The following is a 21,031-nucleotide window of genomic DNA, read 5'->3' as shown; positions in this document are numbered from 1 at the left end:
AGAAAATGGGAATAGGAACACACATATCGATAATTACCTTAAATGTAAATGGACTAAATGCTCCCACCAAAAGACACAGATTGGCTGAATGGATACAAAAACAAGACCCATATATTTGCTGTCTACAAGAGACCCACTTCAGACCTAGAGACACATACAGACTGAAAGTAAGGGGATGGAAAAAGGTATTTCATGCAAATGGAAACCAAAAGAAAGCTGGAGTAGCAATTCTCATATCAGACAAAATAGACTTTAAAACAAAGACTATTAGAAGAGACAAAGAAGGACACTACATAATGATCAAGGGATCGATCCAAGAGGAAGATATAACAATTGTAAATATTTATGCACCCAACATAGGTGCACCTCAATACATAAGGCAAATACTGACAACCATAAAAGGGGAAATCGACAGTAACACATTCATAGTAGGGGACTTTAACACCGCACTTTCACCAATGGACAGATCATCCAAAATGAAAATAAATAAGGAAACACAAGCTTTAAATGATACATTAAACGAGATGGAGTTAATTGATATTTATAGGGCATTCCATCCAAAAACAACAGAATACACATTTTTCTCAAGTGCTCATGGAACATTCTCCAGGATAGATCATATCTTGGGTCACAAATCAAGCCTTGGTGAATTTAAGAAAATTGAAATTGTATCAAGTATCTTTTCCGACCACAACGCTATGAGACTCGATATCAGTTACAGGAGAAGATCTGTAAAAAATACAAACACATGGAGGCTAAACAATACACTACTTAATAACGAAGTGATCACTGAAGAAATCAAAGAGGAAATCAAAAAATACCTAGAAACAAATGACAATGGAGACACGACGACTCAAAATCTATGGGATGCAGCAAAAGCAGTTCTAAGAGGGAAGTTTATAGCAATACAATCTTACCTTAAGAAACAGGAAACATCTCGAATAAACAACCTAACCTTGCACCTAAAGCAATTAGAGAAAGAAGAACAAAAAACCCCAAAGTTAGCAGGAGGAAAGAAATCATAAAAATCAGATCAGAAATAAATGAAAAAGAAATGAAGGAAACGATAGCAAAGATCAATAAAACTAAAAGCTGGTTCTTTGAAAGGATAAACAAAATTGATAAACCATTAGCCAGACTCATCAAGAAAAAAAGGGAGAAGACTCAAATCAATAGAATTAGAAATGAAAAAGGAGAAGTAACAACTGACACTGCAGAAATACAAAAGATCATGAGAGATTACTACAAGCAACTCTATGCCAGTAAAATGGACAACCTGGAAGAAATGGACAAATTCTTAGAAAGGCACAACCTGCCAAGACTGAATCAGGAAGAAATAGAAAATATGAACAGACCAATCACAAGCACTGAAATTGAAATTGTGATTAAAAATCTTCCAACAAGCAAAAGCCCAGGACCAGATGGCTTCACAGGCGAATTCTATCAAACATTTAGAGAAGAGCTATCACCTATCCTTCTCAGACTCTTCCAAAATATAGCAGAGGGAGGAACACTCCCCAACTCATTCTACGAGGCCACCATCACCCTGATACCAAAACCAGACAAGGATGTCACAAAGAAAGAAAACTACAGGCCAATATCACTGATGAACATAGATGCAAAGATCCTCAACAAAATACTAGCAAACAGAATCCAGCAGCACATTAAACGGATCATACACTATGATCAAGTGGGGTTTATTCCAGGAATGCAAAGATTCTTCAATATACGCAAATCAATCAACGTGGTACACCATATTAACAAATTGAAGGAGAAAAACCATATGATCATCTCAATAGATGCAGAGAAAGCTTTTGACAAAATTCAACACCCATTTATGATAAAAACTCTGCAGAAAGTAGGCATAGAGGGAACTTTCCTCAACATAATAAAGACCATATATGACAAACCCACAGCCAACATCGTCCTCAATGGTGAAAATCTGAAAGCATTTCCATTAAGATCAGGAACAAGACAAGGTTTCCCACTCTCACCACTCTTATTCAACATAGTTTTGGAAGTTTTAGCCACAGCAATCAGAGAAGAAAAGGAAATAAAAGGAATCCAAATCGGAAAAGAAGAAGTAAAGCTGTCACTGTTTGCAGATGACATGATACTATACATAGAGAATCCTAAAGATGCTACCAGAAAACTACTAGAGCTAATCAATGAATTTGGTAAAGTAGCAGGATACAAAATTAATGCACAGAAATCTCTGGCATTCCTATACGCTAAGGATGAAAAATCTGAAAGTGAAATCAAGAAAACACTCCCATTTACCATTGCAACAAAAATAATAAAATACCTAGGAATAAACCTACCTAAGGAGACAAAAGACCTGTATGCAGAAAATTATAAGACACTGATGAAAGAAATTAAAGATGATACAAATAGATGGAGAGATATACCATGTTCCTGGATTGGAAGAATCAACATTGTGAAAATGACTCTACTACCCAAAGCAATCTACAGATTCAATGCAATCCCTATGAAACTACCACTGGCATTTTTCACAGAACTAGAACAAAAAATTTCACAATTTGTATGGAAACACAAAAGACCCCGAATAGCCAAAGCAATCTTGAGAATGAAAAATGGAGCTGGAGGAATCAGGCTTCCTGACTTCAGACTATACTACAAAGCTACAGTAATCAAGACAGTATGGTACTGGCACAAAAACAGAAAGATAGATCAATGGAACAGGATAGAAAGCCCAGAGATAAACCCACGCACATATGGTCACCTTATCTTTGACAAAGGAGGCAGAAATGTACAGTGGAGAAAGTACAGCCTATTCAATAAGTGGTGTTGGGAAAACTGGACAGCTACATGTAAAAGTATGAGATTAGATCACTTCCTAACACCATACACAAAAATAAGCTCAAAATGGATTAAAGACCTAAATGTAAGGCCAGAAACTATCAAACTCTTAGAGGAAAACATAGGCAGAACACTCTATGACATAAATCACAGCAAGGTTCTTTTTGACCCACCTCCTAGAGAAATGGAAATAAAAACAAAAGTAAACAAATGGGACCTAATGAAACTTAAAAGCTTTTGCGCAGCAAAGGAAACCATAAAGAAGACCAAAAGACAACCCTCAGAATGGGAGAAAATATTTGCAAATGAAGCAACTGACAAAGGATTAATCTCCAAAATTTATAAGCAGCTCATGCAGCTCAATAACAAAAAAACAAACAACCCAATCCAAAAATGGGCAGAAGACCTAAATAGACGTTTCTCCAAAGAAGATATACAGAGTGCCAACAAACACATGAAAGAATGCTCAACATCACTAATCATTAGAGAAATGCAAATCAAAACTACAATGAGATATCATCTCACACCAGTCAGAATGGCCATCATCAAAAAAATCTAGAAACAATAAATGCTGGAGAGGGTGTGGAGAAAAGGGAACCCTCTTACACTGTTGGTGGGAATGTAAATTGATACAGCCACTGTGGAGAACAGTATGGAGGTTCCTTAAAAAGCTACAAATAGAGCTACCATATGACCCAGCAATCCCACTACTGGGCATATACCCTGAGAAAACCATAATTCAAAAAGAGTCATGTACCAAAATGTTCATTGCAGCTCTATTTACAATACCCCAGAGATGGAAACAACCTAAGTGTCCATCATCGGATGAATGGATAAAGAAGATGTGGCACATATATACAATGGAATATTACTCAGCCATAAAAGGAGACGAAATTGAGCTATTTGTAATGAGGTGGATAGACCTAGAGTCTGTCATACAGAGTGAAGTAAGTCAGAAAGAGAGAGACAAATACCGTATGCTAACACATATATGTGGAATTTAAGAAAAAAAAATGTCATGAAAAACCTAGGGGTGAAACAGGAATAAAGACACAGACTTACTAGAGAATGGACTTGAGGCTATGGGGAGGGGGAAGGGTAAACGGTGACAAAGCGATAAAGAGGCATGGACATATATACACTACCAAACGTAAGGTAGATAGCTAGTGGGAAGCAGCCTCATAGCACAGGGAGATCAGCTCGGTGCTTTGTGACCGCCTGGAGGGGTGGGATAGGGAGGATGGGAGGGAGGGAGACTCAAGCGGGAAGAGATATGGGAACATATGTATATATATAACTGATTCATTTTGTTGTGAAGCTGAAACTAACATACCATTGTAAAGCAATTATACTCCAATAAAGATGTTAAAAAAAAATAAAATAAAATAATGATGACATCAAGGGCATTGTTCATAACATCCACAGTAGATATCATTAATTAAACATTTAAACTTGTGCCAGGAATTAGCACAAAGAGTTGCAACCACATTTAAACACAATGCTATTAAGTGGGTATTATTAGCTCCACTTTGCAAATGATGAAATTGAAATTTAGGAAATTTCAGCAGCATGCCAAATGTCACATACTTGGTAAGTGGGAGAGCTGGGATTCAAATCTACTTTTATTATAAAAGCTATCCATCTGTTATGAACTGAATGCTGTGTCTCCCCAAAACCCATCTACTGAAATCCTAATCCCCAATATGGTATATCTGGAGGTGGGGCCTTTAGAAGATGATGAAACCATAAATGTGGAGCCCTCATGAATGGGATTAGTGCCCTTATAAAAGAGACCCCAGAAAGCTCCTTCCCTCTTCTGCTACGTGAGGACACAGCAATCAGATGGCCGGAAACAGGAAGATGGCCCTCACCAGATGCCGAATCTGCTGGTGCCTTGATCTTAGACTCCCCAGCCTTCAGAACGGTGAGAAATAAATGTTTGTTGTTTATAAGGCATCCAGTCTTGTGGTACTTTGTTACAGCAGCCCAAACTGACTAAGACATCATCTAAACACAGAATTAGATTTGAAGGCTACAAACTGAAATGAAAAGGAAGATGGCTGAGAGAAGGAAGACCTACAAATAAGATGAAATTGGGATAACAAAATTAAGTAGTCAAGTACAGACTGATACCAAGGAAAACAAAATCAGTGATATGATAGATAAACTTGAAGCGTTCTTCCTCAATGTAAAGAAAATGACAAAAGGATTAAAATGATAATTTAGGAGATGATAGCAGGAGAGTAAGAAGGATCTTAAAGAGAAAACCACCAGGATGGAAACAAGAAACAAATATAGAAATAAAGTAAACTTTTCAAAGTTGAAAAAGATTCCCCAAAAAAAGAGATCATAGGCAAACTGAGTTAAGATTCTGAACTAGACAAAAATTTTAAGTTGTAAGGATAAGTTAAAAATTATATAAACATCTAGGTAAGTGAGATAGGTTATGGGCACAGGAACAAAATTTAGACTGGTCTCAAAGTTCTTCTCTGAAATGAAGTTCAGACATAAGGCAATATACTGTATCTTAAGACTTTTATATGCAACAAATTCAATATTCACATGTGAAGGCAAAGGCAATCTTAGATAACCAAGAATTCAGAATATTACAACCCATAAGTCTTTCATGAATAAGTTACTTGAACTCAGATTCCAGTCAAAACAAATATGAACTGAAATTTAGAACTCAAGAATGAACTTTTATAAAAACAGGACCAGTATAACTGAATCACTTTGCTGTACACCTGAAACTAACACAATATTGTAAATCAACTATACTCCAATATAAAATAAAAATTAAAAAAAAATAAAAATAAAAACAGGACCAGTAGTTCTCACTAAAATCAGGACAGGAGAACTTAAATAAATATAATTATGAAACTCCTCAAGGCAAAGGTAAGCAAAATTCTTTGAAAAGATATAGTACAACAAATAATATTTTAAGTTTAATAATAACCTGAATAACGAACACTCAGAATATTTAACAAGAGCTAAAAACTGCGAGTGGGCAGAAGAGAGTAGGATTAGACAGGAAGGAAAGTTTATGCTAAATTTAAAGGGGGGGACCTCAACAAGTATTGTTTCATTTCAGCCTTTAATAATTATAGAATTCTAGACTGAAGAATATTTTCTGAAAATGTATGGGTTACCAACTGAAGAAGTGAAAATAAAATTATACCATCCAAAGCCAGGGTGAAAACAACCAAAGAAAACACAATTCCATACAGCAAAGATAGGGAAAACAAAATAAGGAAGCATAAATTTAAGGAAAACATAAAACAGATGACATCAGTAAGACAAAACATACCAGGTAAACGTAATGGTGGCAAATTCTCCTACTGAAAGAGTTTCATATTGGGTTAAAACGTTTTTATACTATATACAAACATACACACACACACACACACACACACACACACACACACACACGCATACATATATATATGAATATCAAGGTCTGGATTCCAAATGCTAACACTGGTGAACTGAAGGTGGGTCCCTATAATTATGACATTTTTAAAGGCAAAAGTAAATACTCTTTAAAGAGAAGATGTAGCATGTGAAATAAAACTTTTATTTTCTTTCCTATATTTCTATTTTCTACCATGGAAGTAGTTAGATACCATGAGTAGGTATGACATTTATAATTGGGAGGGGGAAATGTTTTTTTAAGACAATAAACACAGAAAACCCAGAAGGTTTCATTAGAAACACTAAAATGAAAACAAAATAGAATGTCAATAGACAGAAAAATGAGTAACAAAATTTTAAACACACCCCCACCCCGACAGAGTTATCCTGCCAGGAACACTTTTCAACCAGAAAGAATTTCAACACCTTAGAATGGCTGATTTAGGCCTTAAAAAAGTGCAAGATAAAAAGAAAGGGTCCCTTCATTTGCCAGGCAGGGAGCACTGGAAGAATCAAGTGAAAATTCAAAAGCAGGAGCAGAACAGAGGCTCAATTCCTTTCTTTTCAGTTGTACTCTCCCCCTCCAACTGATATTGACAGAAAAACGTTAGTCCCCTTTTAAAAATATCACTTGCTCTCATTCCAAAAGCCACTGACCTTCCCATTTTATTCGATTTAGTGATCTCACAGTGAGCTAACTTAAATGTAATCCACTTACCTGTCTTTACATTTTATCAATGAATTCACAGGCCTTACAAGAGGAAAATTATTTAAAATAACCAAAACAGTTCTGAATTGAGGGACTGTTAAAGGCAAACTTGAACTCTCAATTCTAATTACTAAAAAACAAAGGAATAAGCCGCTTACCAAGTGAACCCAGGATGAGCAGAATTGTTAAGATCCACACAAGTATTCTTGATATATACCTGATTATCACCATCAAAATCATGGACAGAACTGCAGGGAAGATAAAGAACACACAGAATATCATTTGAAAACTTTAGAAAATATAAAGAGAAACTCTTTCAATTGTTTTCTCCTAGGGAAATAATTTGTTGCTCTTGACAAGTTCATGACTCCAATTTAGGTAAGAAAGGAAACTGGCTGCTTTTGTACTTTGACTTTGGTACTTGTACCACTTGAACAGCATCACTTAAAACCAAAGGCACCTAACTGGGTTTATAAATGACAGAAAAGAATATATGCAAATGTATATGGTGACTCAAAAACAGCACAGAACTGTTGTGGATTTGCCACAGGAAGACATCAGAACTCACATGCAAACATAGATGCCGACACACAAAGTGTAGAGAATGACATGCCGTGTTGGTGACCGGAAAAATTACCACATGTAGACAGACATCAGTTAAATTAGGTGCTACACTTCCTTGAGTCACCTATGCGTTTCAGGACCAACTTCTCTGATGTTCGGTCAACAAGCCAGATGGTATATTATCTTTTTCTAGTTGTTTCTCCTCTAAAACTCCAAGAAATGGTCTGACTCTATAGAATAATATCCTGAAAACTACTGAAGCCAAAATTCCTCTGATGTTACTTCTCAATTGAGGTCAGGGGTCCTGACTAAGAAGCTCTTCAAAAAAGGAGCAAAGCTTAGTTTGAGTTATTTAACCAACTCCTCTACCCACCCCAAGCTAAATTCCAACATGCCAAAATCTTGAGTGAAAATCTCAAAAGAAACTGAGAAGATTTAACCCTTGCACGGGGAAATTCATTTCTGAAATCATAATTTGTTCATCTTTAATTATCTAAAGTCCCATTTCACAAACAAATGAATAAAGATCTTAAACCTCAAAAGTAGAGCATTCTAATAAAAAATGGAATTCCAATGGCTTAACAACATTATTAACACTATTTTAGGTTTGGATTTTTTTTTCTTGGTTCAAGTATTCAACTATTTCAGAAATCAAAAAAATTTTAAATAAAGCTAGACTAATAATCAAGTTTCCTTGGACCATTTGCAAAGCCAAATAAATGGTTGGGATCTGTGACTAGGTAACATTATTAAGGTACTCACATTTGCAATAAATGTACAGGAACCAAAAACAGATGGGAGCGTTTCAAATATCACAGAAATAGCTTTTCATATGGACAGCATTATTTCAACTGAGTCAAGTACTACCTAAGCAAAAAGAAAATACTCTCTAATGACAAGACAGAAATATAGCTAGACTTCTCAATGACTATAATTGGTGTTAACAGGCATAAACACTCATTTTACTTATATAACAAAATAGTTGTTTGGTTCCTACTACGGTTTACTTCTCCCAACTAAAAAAGTCTATAAATTCTGATATGGCTACATATAGTTCTAGGATAATATAGGGAATTTACATCTTGAAAATAAAATTTATTTGCTTTTATTTATTTTATTATCTATTTATTGACCAAAAAACTAAATGGCTAACAAGTGGAGATTTCCTACTTTTTCAAGCAATACAGATATTAATTGTAGCAATGAAAAAAATTACATAATCCAAACATAATATATCAGAAATCTTGCTCTTTGATGGCAATATAAAAGAGAATATGTAGCCTCTTTTTATAAGCAAGTAAGCCTTTTGGAATCAAAACTAAAAACAAAGGGGTGCTGATATTAGAAACCTCCTATTATCATATTAAAGGTTATTATAGCCTTTGTAATCAAAGTTTGGGAATACACCAGTTTTCTCCAATGGGAGAAAAAGAAGGGAAATGAGTTTCAGATATATTATATTCTTTTAAAAATATGTATCTATTTATAACTATATATATTCTGAAACAATTATTTTGGCTATGGGAAGTTAAACAATTTACAAGTATCCCCAGCAGTATTCATATTTTGGTTAAAAGAACAGTCTTCTACTGCAGTACTATGCAATAGCTAATAATGAGAAAAACAATTACCTAGTGATAACAAGCAAAGTCCCAATATAATTTCTTTGCTGGTCATTACTCCACTAATCAGCCTGTGTAAGACACTATTGTCACTGACAAAGGTGATCAGGGCCTCTGCAAACTTGGCATAGCAGGAAATGTTCACAGGAGCACAGCGATGGAAGAATGGAATAGGTGCACTGGTGACACAAGAAAAAAAAATCAGAAAAAAAATTACTCCTACTTAATATAAATGCCACATCAAACACACAAATGAAAGGTGAATATGACTGCAATACAGTCCACCCTCCACACATCATATGGGAGCTAAGAGCTGTGAGCTTAATGCTATGAAGATGACCGTCATGGGGCATGATGCACATCTTACCACAAGCCTTATCAGAGGGTGGAGTGCATATTCCAACAGAAGACATTACCCTCCCCTTCTGAAAAGAAACACACACACATATACACACACATACACACATACTAAAAGCAAAACCAAACACTTAAACTCCTCAGCCTACACATCTATCAATCAAGGGGCAGATGGCAAAACTTACAAACATATACTTCATTGAACTGAAAATGAATTTTTGCCATAAGCTATCTAAAAATAAAAACAAACATACTTTTGCTTGAAACATGCCACCATTAATAGAGTATTTCTTCTCTCAGAACAGCATACAAAACCTTAGATTAAAAAAGGTATTTGGGGCACAAGCTTAATAACTCATACAAAGTAGTCATACCAAGACATCAACATACAGCATAATATGCAGCTATTTGAAACAATAACTTTGAATACTAATGTATGGAAGAACTTATGATTTAACAGTACAAGGGAAAAAACCCCAAAATTGATATCTAATGTGATGATTACATCTCTGTATAAAAGATATATACGTAAGAATGAGAACAGGAAAAAATAGAAAGAAATGAAAAATCTCTGATTTGTTAGGGTCATGGGATTCTGGGCCATTTTCTTTTCTTTTTGTATGTTATTATTATTATGAGATTATTTGTGTCCAAAAAAGAGGGAATCAATTATATCAGGTTTATACTGACTGCAGCTTTCAGTTGTGAAGGAACATAGCTATGTATAAACCATGACATAAATATAGCTTGTTATAACATGGTTCCATTTTAGCTTCTGAGAACATGTATGCACTAATCAGTGAGAGATTTTAAGCAAAGCTCTATGAACATGCCCTCAGTTGTGACTTATTTGGATTCTAAAAGAGCCCATACATGCGCCTATGCACAAACACACATTTATGTGTGCATTAAGTTAAAATTTAGTCATTACTAACACGAATCCCACATTGTCAGAATTATTTGTAGGACTATCAGTCACAGTGTAACATAACACTTTTGACTGGCCTGAAATAAGTGTGTTCTCATTCCTGATTGGCACTGTATTTTGGTCAAATTAGTGAATAAGATTACGTGGTTGAACACCAAATAAAATCCCAAGGTTTCTAATCTCAGCAAAGCAACTTTGTATAACCCAAAGCAAAACACTACCTTTGTTTCCTTCCTCAAAAAACAATTAGAATATTTCTTATCAAGTAAGAATATAAGTGAACTATATATTGATTTTCCTTAAATGTTGGTACGTGAGCACCGTTGGGAGTAAGAATAAGCAACATCTTCCGTGATGTTAAACTTCATGGAGCAAAATAAAATAATATAATTTTAAAGATCTAGCCTTACCTTAGTTATGCTCTAAAGTAAAATGTATCCAAAAATGATGATGACATGCATGTTCATTTTTAAAAAATTGCCTCTTGTGATGTGTGGGTGTATTTGTATACACCTCCAAAATGGTGTTGGTGAGAGACAATACCAAAGATTTGATATTTTGTCACAAAGTGCAGAAAGCCAGAGCATTCTGAGTAATGCTTGAATTACAGGTATGTAAGTCACCATTTTTTGACCAAAAGTTGTTTTACTAATGATTTAAAAAGACATTAAATTACAGAATACTTTTAGGTGATATGGATTTAGTTAGAAATATTACAGGAAAGAATGAAAAAAGATTAACTAGAAGTTCCTACTCAATGGAGGCTAACTTGGGACAGAAACCTCTAAACTTGACAAATGTGTTGTGACCTACAACTATTTTTTTCCTGATACTGTCTAGATACTGTCCCTGCCAGGTTAATGTCCCTGTCTAAGGACTTTTAACCGTATTTTAACTAAAAGGCTGGTTCTCTGTCCTTCAAAACTAAAGTCCTCTCTGCTCCATGACTGTCTACATCTTCATCTGCTTTATTACCCTACATCTCTGATGTCATCTCTGTTTAACTCACTTGCCTCCAGCCTTGAACATAAAATACATCCACCTTAAGGATACTGATGTTCTGTTTTTAAAACCCACCAATTTTTTTGGTCCTGCCCCCCTGTTTCCTTTTTCCTGTCATATAACCGTAAACTTTATCCTCTGTCCAGAGGTGGCTCCACTTAAATCTCCCATATCCTAACAGGATGTTGATGTATTTTTATACTCAAATAGAAATATACATCATTTCCAAAAGAGAGTGGAAATTGTGATAAAGAAAAACTGGACTTGGGTTCAAAAGCCCTGGGTGATTCTCCTTACATTACACAGGTCACTTCATCTCTCTTTCTCAGTCCCTCCTTCTGTTAGCTGAAAGGGTAGAAGTAAGTCCTCTATTAAGTCTTTTCACATCTTAATAATAATAATAATGTCTACCCATAAATCAATGATTCTAAATTAGTAGAAGCAGGATGCCCAGTAGCTTTCGTATTTTTCTGATTTTCATACTTATAATGAGGATAGCTGATTTGAAAAGGGAAAGATTATAGTCTTAAAATTCTAATCCTTCATTTGTATTTAAGAGGAAAAGCTGAGTAATATCAGTTTTGAACTTACGCTTTCAAGTCATTTGTCTACTGTATATAAACACTTGGCCAATTAGAAAGAGTACTTGTACAAGTATCTTTCAAAGAACTGGAATAAAATAACAGTCCCTTGCCTTATAATTCAATCTATGTCAGTTAAAAAAAACCTGACAGCTCTAAATTTAAAGGTATAAAAATAGCACACGCTGATTACACTGTTTAGCTGATGGTCAAAATGGTCAAAAGCTGCTCTTAGTGGTAAGGAATAACAGAAATAGAAGGCAAACAAGACCAAAGATAATATCTGGACACAACAGCAAAAATGAAATTAAATACTTAGCTTTAAAGTGAAAAGTACTAGATTCCCTTGTCATTCTTTTTCTCAACTCTTTCCCAAACAGAAACAACTTGACTAGTCATGAATTATTTTGTTTGAATTATTTTATTATTTTAAAAAATTTTAGTAATCATGGCATTGAAATGGTTTGTCTTATATTTTACCATTTAAATCCCATGTGATACGATGAATTTAAGATGTTACCTGATTTCATATACCTCTCAGAAAATAACCCTTCTGAGAACCTAGTATATGAGATCACTTCTACTTTAGTGTCTAACCTAAATGACACACTCTGTGCTTCTTAATTAAGAGAACGAGCATAAAGTATTCTATTTACAGTAAGTTTTTCTACCTTTTGAAGCCTACAGAATATTGAATCTTTAAGAAGTCAGTGTTGTTTCATTAGGAACCGATGCTGTTTCACTTTATTGGAACATTAGTCAACAAGAACAAAATGAATTTATAATGAGTCTTTTAAAGATTTTTTAAAAATTAGCCACTCATAGGAAAATTGTATCTTACCTTGGCAAACATATTGCCCATTTGCCTTTAAGTCCAGACTATCACAGTTAATGAGCTCCCTCAAAGTATGATGACAAACAATGCCTAATATCTTGTCCATATGCCTTTGTAAGAGAAGATAGGAGTTTGCACTTCACACAATTATCTTAAAACTTCAGGTTATAAATAAGCAATTACACAAGACTTCTCATTAAAAGTTTTATTTAAGAAAGAATAAAAATAAAGGGTTTTGGCAATATCTCTATAGCACAGCAAAGGGAGGAAATAAGTAATCAAGAATCTAATGGCAATGTGCAGTGATTTTCACACATTTCATTTTATTTCTTTTCTCTCCTCTTTCATTCCTATACTCCCTTTTTTCCCTTCAAACTAACTGTGGTATAGACTTTACAAGACCTTAGATTCAAATTCTGATTCCCAACAATTAGTTGTGTGGCCTTGGGCAACCCATTTAACCTCTTATTTTCTATTTCCTCATCTATAAATTAGGGACAGTATCCTTATAGGCTTTTGTGAGGGTTAAGTGAGATAGTACATATGAGAAACATAATATTGTACTTGGCATCCAATAGATGATTTATAAATGTTAATTCACCTTGAATCCTTCACTTAAAAAATATAGATAATATTTTTTTCTTGGCTATTATTTTCTTATTTCCATATCATGTTAATTCCTCAACACCAAGTACCATTTCTGGCATCTGGAAGTACCAAAATAAATGTTTGATGAATAAACTGAACTTATGAAATCTGTTTCTAGTATTGCAACTTTTTCTAGCTATACCCAAACCTTTAAGCACTCTAAGTATAAGGGCTGGCTAGACTCCCTGTTGCTACTATGTTTAGCATGTCACCAGTAGAGTTCTGAATTTGGATACAATATGGCCCTTTCTAGGCATTTGCTTTTAAAATTCAAAAGCTCTTAGGAATAGTAACCGTTTGGAAATTATGTGGCACTAATGTTTTATTGCAAATTAGTTTACAACTGCTTTTCTTTAAAACAGGCACCTTCAGCTGCAGAAGGTTCCTGGGTACCCAGGAAGGTTGGAAGGCTCTAGAATAGTTCCTAAGCCAAATGCCAACCACAATAATGAATATTTAACACATATTATCTTACTTAATCCTTATGACAATTCCATGGGAGAGATATTGATAGTCCCATTTTACATATGAGAAAACTTGGTTTACTGAGGGCTTAACAGACTTGCTTAAGCTGACAAATAGAAAGTGGTCGAACAGATTTCAGCCCCAGGCCTATCCGGACTCAAAGTTCAGTTCTTTCTGTCCCACTGCTGTGCTCCCAGGGAGACAGCAAAGGAGACATAAAAGATGCTGAGGGCCATTTGCCTGCATCACAGGTTTGCCTAGTGCTGGTCTTCTGGTACATATAGAAAAGTCAATCAAAGCATAGTCCCTACTCTTTTTAAGGACAGAGTTTCTTAAGGACAGAGACTAGGTCTTACTCATCTTTGGAGATTTGGTATCTAACACTGTGTGTGAAACAGGGTAGTGCCCTAAGTTTTTTATTAAAACAAATTTATTCTTGTTTTTTGATCCTTTCACTTTGCCAAATACCAGATGATATTTACAAGATCTTGATTTGCCTTCCTTCTATCAACTGTTGCTTCTCTTTTACCTTCCAACAACGTGAGTTCAGACAAAAGTGATAGACGGTGAACGACTAAGTAAGATGCGAGGATCTTTAAATACAATATAAATATAGTACATAGCCGGTTTTCACACGGTTTAGGTTCATCATTGCATCTTGGATTACTAAAACATTAGTGGATAACCTTGTTAGAAGCCAAGCCTGTCCATCTCTAAAACCCAAGCCCCTAATACTACGTTTTGTCTCCTAGTGAATGCCCTTAGGATGCTGTATGTGAGACGTCCATGAGTGTGCAGCCAAGACTGGATCACCCAGTATAACCAGGAACAGGCAGTTCTCAACATGGTAGAGTCAGAGGTCAGAGGTGCCGGAGGATTTGAAGTATGAACTGCCCACCCATATTATACTAGAGCAGAGCAACCTCATTCTCATACCACGGCTTTCTGGTTATCCTTTTATAATATACTTATGCCTTAAAATAGTGACTCTATACTCAAAGTATGCATTTAAAATAGGTTTTAGCAGTTGAATAGAGAACAGAGCTTTTCTTGTTTCTACATTGATAATTTTCTCTATTCAAAGAACCTCCTTTCTTTACTGTCTCAGCCTCCCTAATATTCTCAATTTTCATGAATGGAGTTTCCCTACCTACTGGTCTAAGCCCATAATTTGTAGGTCCCTCCTACTTAGTATCTTTTAAAACAGTCCCATTATTTTTATGTCTGTAGGCTTTAAATTTTAATTTCAATAGCAACTTGACAGTACTAAAAGAGCTGGAAATCAATTAAACTGATATATCCTTTGTCGTCTTTTCAACAGAAAATTTCAAATTCAAGTTAATAAAGCGCAAGTAACACCCATAAGCAAGTTGAAGGAAAGGAGACATAAGATAAGAATTTTAACTAATAGCTTGCTATAACATACTGAGATACAGTAAAAAGTGGTTTTGATTCAATATTCCTGGGAAATACTCATGTCATACATGGTTAGTGATATATGCTAAGGTTCTCAAGATCAGACATGCTCCAAAAACTATATACCTAATTCTGAGGATATATTCCACAATGCTTGAGAATTTATTTCCTTTTTTAAAAAAACCAATTTATAATTTTAAAATTTGCTTTACTTAAAACTACTGTGAGATCCTTCCAAACAAAGAACATTTCTTGTTTCATCTTTGCATCCATTACACGCAGTAGGTACTTAACAATAAATGTTTGTTGATTAAGACAAACAGCTTACTATAGAGAATGTACCTAAAGGATAGAGCTTGAAATAAACTATGGAGAATAATCATTGGCATATTTTTTAAACTTACAAAGAAAATTTTAAAATAATAGCAGTAAGTATGGCCAACTTCAAAGAATCTTCGGAGAGTGTGAGACTTGGCTTCCAATTTTGTTGTGGGTTTTATAATGATTCAGCAGCTTTGTATACTTAAAAACTATGGCATTAAAAAAAAAAAAAGTGAGCCCCCAAAAGAAATTTAAAATAGCTGAGAATGAGAAAAGTAATTTGCCTGTGTGTGTGTGTGTGTTTTAAAATGATGTGAAATTCACAATGTCATTTCTATTACTACTTTTAAAATTTTGTTGTAAAAGCACTAAAACTGGGCAACAGGTATCATCAAGTGACTCTTTTCTCAGAAAAACATATACAGTTTAAAATCTACCTACAAAAACAGAAGTCACAAGTTAACAAAATACAATAAAATTTACCTCGCTGGAACAGGCAGTTTGGGGCAAAGAACAGAAGCTTTTGATGATGTAGTATATTCAGAAGGCTTTAGGTCGTAGCTGCATAGGGCTGAGCCTGTTGAAAGAAAAGCTGTATGTTAGCTAGCAGAACAGAGTCCAAATAAATTCTTCTATTAATTCACTTTATTTTATTGGTTAATATTAACTCAACATATACAACTTTCAAACATTATAGAATTAATAAAAGTCTGATTTGGTCTATAGTATCAATTCTCAATCATTTGAAACAGATTTTTCTCTGGTAACTTATATATAAATTTTAATTAATAATATTAAGGGTAATAACAATAAGTACTAGAGCTAATTTTATTGAGTGCCATATATCAGGCCCTATACAAGATGACATACAAATACACATATTTTTTTTTTTAATAAAGAGTCAACTTTTCATTGTAACTGACCAAACTGTGTTTAGGAATGTCTTCAAACAACAGAACCAAAGAAACATGATAAAAATATCCTCTTGAAGAAACCAAGAGTTTTTGCCAGCCCCAGTGCTTCTGAGGGTTAGACTGAAAGCAGCCCATTCCTGAGGCTGGTTCTCTTCCCCACGCCAAGAGCAGGGCTGGGATAGATAGAGGACCTGGCCTTTCCTCCTATTATGCAGTGGGGTGAGCCTCTCCTCTCAACATATATAAAAATTATATTATTTACTATAACTCCATTAGGTAGGCCTTTTTAAGCCCACTTGACGGAGGAGAAAATAGAGGCTAAGAGACAAGGTAAATAACTTGTCCAGGGTGACACAGCTGCTAAGCCAGTAATGCTGGGGTTAAACCCTAGATCTCTTTGACTACGAAACCCATCTTCAGCTACATATGCCATCTCTCCTTCTGATGCTCTCCATTACTAAATATTTAAAATTATTGCATATAGCACATATGCATTCAGATAATATATTACTTTTTCCTTATTTAAAAGGCAGGAAACAGTAACTGTAAATAAACTGAATTAATTGATAAAATCAATAAATTGATCAAAGGACTCCTTGTTTTCAGATAGTTTAAAACAGCTTAAATTCAGTCCTAGATTGGTTATTCTCTGACTATATGGCTAATATATATCTAAATAATACATAAAATTCAAATGGATACAGTACACCCTATCTTTGATAAGTCTTATTTAACTGACCTGCTAATTTTATAACACAGCAACTAGAATACTGTAAGATTCATTGTACAACAGACACTGTTAAATAAGGAGATCTAGGCTTTAGTTCTAATTTTGCTGAGACCTACTACATTATATCATGTAAACTGTTTGTATTTCATTAATTGAAGTGCTTACAAGGTTACTAATTTGGTCAAATACTTCATTATTAAATACAAACAGAATAGCTTTGCATTTATATCATAGCAATAATGAGATTTTGCACTGTATCACCATGGAAAATGTTTAAATTATAATGTGAAGGCAGACTTTAACATTGGATTAATTATGGAAACATCATGTGAGGATGTGAGAAGGAACTAGAAGGGAATATAGAAAAAAAGATTTGTTGGGACAACAAAATTGGGAGATTTGTTTCATTTATATCTGGTCCTTTCAATCAAAAGCACTTTTAGAAAGCCACAAACCTGCATTTAATTCAGTAATGCTGCCCATAAACCAGCAGCCAACTTGCTAAGTGTTTGAATACGTGGGCCTTAATAGCACATTTACATAAATACATGTAGCATCTATTTTATATAAAAATAATTCAAGTAACTTGACAGTGTAAAATATTTTTAAAGAGATACTTGAAAGTTACATGGCACTGTTCTTCAAGTTTCTTCAGCTCTTAAGATAGACTCAATAGAAAACTAAGTTTGTAAAATTGTTTTCAATCATTCTCTTCATTTTAATGACTTTTTCTTTTTTTTAAGTTAAACATGAATATTAAGCATCTAACTCTTCTAAAATTAGGCTTTTGTGTTTAAAGATAATGGAACTAGATACTATTTATAGCAATTTTAGAGAAAATATGACAGCAATGGCAAGCAAACATCTTAGATTAATTCTAAAATAACTGGGAGTCCTATTATAGAATTGCTCATGAAAAAATAGCAACTGTGCCAATAACTGCAGAGCACCCAACGTGATCATCAACTTCCTAATCTGAATTGTCACCTTACTTCTTTTAGAGTCCAAGGTGGAATCGATTTGCACAATATAAGAGGCCCTAACTAAAGCATATTGTGTCAGTGCTGTCAAACACACTGCTCCATCTGAATTCAGTGAACATAATCTCCATCCCCACCCTTTTTTCATTTAAAAAAGGAGGTCAGCAGGTGCAACAGAGTTCAATTTTATAAAGACTTTCCCAGGATAATGCTCAATGAAAGGATAATAGCCTTATCTCTGATGGTATTCTGGGACAGAGGCCAGTACTAAATAGATCCTGTACTAAATAGATTAAAGAAAAAAGATCTTTACAATGTGTTAGTAGTAACAATCAGAAGAAACCTTATATTGCTTCCTGCTCAAAGGGTTCATGGACAGAGAAGCCTCAATGAAGAACATTAAAACAACCCAGAAATGACCAATGTTTTACAATTGTTTTTCTTTTCATGTTTATTAGCTAATGCATTTTTAGTGAACTCTTTTAAGGTAGTATTTATTTTATTATTTTTTAATAGTAGAAGTATAAACATATGATGTTTGGTTATAAACAGCAAGACAACATTTTTCTTCTAATGCAAAAAGCAGGGAAAAACCATGCTAGAGTAATGAAAAGTCTAAAACAAAAACCAAAAGCTTATCTAAACCACACCAGAGGCAATCCATGCAATTCAGACAGTGTTATTCAAAGGCCATCAGAATGAGTGATCTTAGGAACCTAACTTGGGTATATAAACATCTATCTTGGTAAACAGTTGCTATAGTCCCCAGAATGTTTAACTACTACAATATATCAAATGCCTTTTAATAGTCAATTATTTATTCTTTAGCTCACTATCACGTATAACAACACCCCTAAGAGGTATGTTTCCATCGCCATGCTCCAAACATTACAGATGAAAAAAATGAGTCATACTTCCAAGGCCTTTTAAGCAATCACTGGCAAACTACTAAGAAACAGAGTTCTTCACTCCTAGGCTACAATGCTTCTTCTGTGTCTTTTCTAACAATCATAATCATACACGTATTCAATAAGCTCCTGGGCAAAAAGCATATGGTCCACAGATACTGCAAAGATAACATGTTTGAAAACATTTTTTTCCATCACCCACTCTCTAAAATCTGCTGTCTCCTCCCGTGTTAATTCTACCCTGGTTAATGGCTCCAGCACCCATAAAATCCCCAAGATGAAGTGTGGAAGTCATCCTATATCTTCTTAATCTACATCTTCCATCTACGTCTTCCCACACTATTCAAAACATTCAAGATACCAAGTCCCAACAATCAGATCTTTCTGTGTTTATTTCAGACCATCACGATCTCTTATTGGGTCAGTTAAACTATTCTCTCAGAGGGTTTCTTAACTCCATCCTGTGTACAACCTTCAGAATGATTTCTGTAAACTGGGCATTAGTTGTATTACATCCCTGCCCTCAGGAAAATTCCAAACCCCTTGGCTTCAAGGCCCTCCTAAGGCAGGCCTCTTCCTAAAACTCCAGCTTCATTTAAGCATAATAAACTACTTATAATTCTTGCTGTTTCACAAACTTCCAGGCTTTTCCACATGCTGTTCTCTCTGCTTGGGCTGTCCTTTCCTAACTAGCATCTTAATGAGTGTTCCAAGTTTGAGCAGAATTTCTACAAACTACTCAAGCTTTACCTCCTCTGTCAAGTCTTCTCTGATGCACCCAAACAAAGCTATTTACTTCTTAGCTCTATTATAAAACTTAGCATATTATTTTATAATTTTTTAGTTTACATATCATCTCTATCTTTAGAATGTGAGCTCTTTGAGAACTGGGACCTTATGCCTTCAAAATATGTGGAACTCCTATCTCCTGGCATACAGACAGCACTCAAAAGCCATCTGGTAAATAAAACAGACAGAAATAACTACTTTTAGTCTCTTATAGTTTGGTGTTACATGTTATATATAATGATATATGCTTTTCAACATTGACTACAAAGTACACTATCTGAAACAGGATTTCTACACTTGATCTTAGCCAAAAGGCCGAGAAGCGATGAAACAGGATTTCTAAACCATGGTATTAATGCAATTCTTGGGCAATTCTTGGTTGTATGGGGCTGTCATGTGCATTTGCGGGATGTTTTAGCAGCATCCCTGGTCTCTATCCACTAGATGCCAGCAGCCTCCCTGTAACCTCTCACCCAGCTGTGACAACCAAAAATGTCTCCTGATACTACTAAAGGTCCTTGTGGGGTGGGGGGGTGGGGGTGGGCAGCAGTGGCAGGTGCAAAATCACCCTTAGTTAAGGTCTACTGGTCTAAAATATCAAATTATTTGAAACAAAGAATTGGCAAGTTGGAGGCTAATTCTTGTTTAAAAATTTTGTTTGATTTGCTATCTCAATAATACTTGTAGGCTATACAAAGAGAAAAAAACAGTCCTTAAAAAACGTGCTTTAGGACTTCACTGGTGGTGCAGTGGTTAAGAATCCACCTGCCAATGCAGGGGACACGGGTTCAAGCCCTGGTCCGGGAAGATCCCACATGCCGCAGAGCAACTAAGCCTGTGTGCCACAACTACTGAGCCCACGTGTCACAACTACTGAAGCCCGTGCGCTTAGAGTCCGTGCTCCACAACAGGAGAAGCCACTGCAATGAGAAGCCCATGCACCGCAACAAAGAGCAGCCCCCACTTGCCTCAACTAGAGAAAGCCTGCACGCAGCAACAAAGACCCAATACAGCCAACAATCAATCAATCA

The 21,031-nt window shown here is 35.1% G+C and overlaps 1 protein-coding gene across 7 annotated transcripts in view; it reads right to left on the bottom strand.

Annotated features, from left to right (window-relative positions):
* The window catches only part of SLC44A1 (solute carrier family 44 member 1), a 221,834-nt gene that overhangs the window by 95,641 nt on the left and 105,162 nt on the right, over positions 1-21,031 (bottom strand). For all 7 annotated transcript variants that reach the window (XR_002179165.3, XR_012332617.1, XM_019948952.3 and 4 more), the window contains exons 5-7: positions 16,163-16,256; positions 9,136-9,305; positions 7,099-7,188 (exon numbers count right to left, since the gene is read on the bottom strand). Coding sequence is in view for 5 of the 7 variants with exons in the window: in XM_019948952.3 (XP_019804511.1) it covers positions 7,099-7,188; positions 9,136-9,305; positions 16,163-16,256 (354 nt within the window). In the remaining 2 variants the exon portion in view is untranslated. The remainder of the gene's footprint in view (positions 1-7,098; positions 7,189-9,135; positions 9,306-16,162; positions 16,257-21,031) is intronic.

This window comes from Tursiops truncatus, chromosome 6 (assembly GCF_011762595.2).
Source record: "Tursiops truncatus isolate mTurTru1 chromosome 6, mTurTru1.mat.Y, whole genome shotgun sequence".
In the NCBI taxonomy this organism is placed as follows: Eukaryota; Metazoa; Chordata; class Mammalia; order Artiodactyla; family Delphinidae; genus Tursiops; species Tursiops truncatus.
This window is presented reverse-complemented; position numbering and strand designations above follow the sequence as displayed.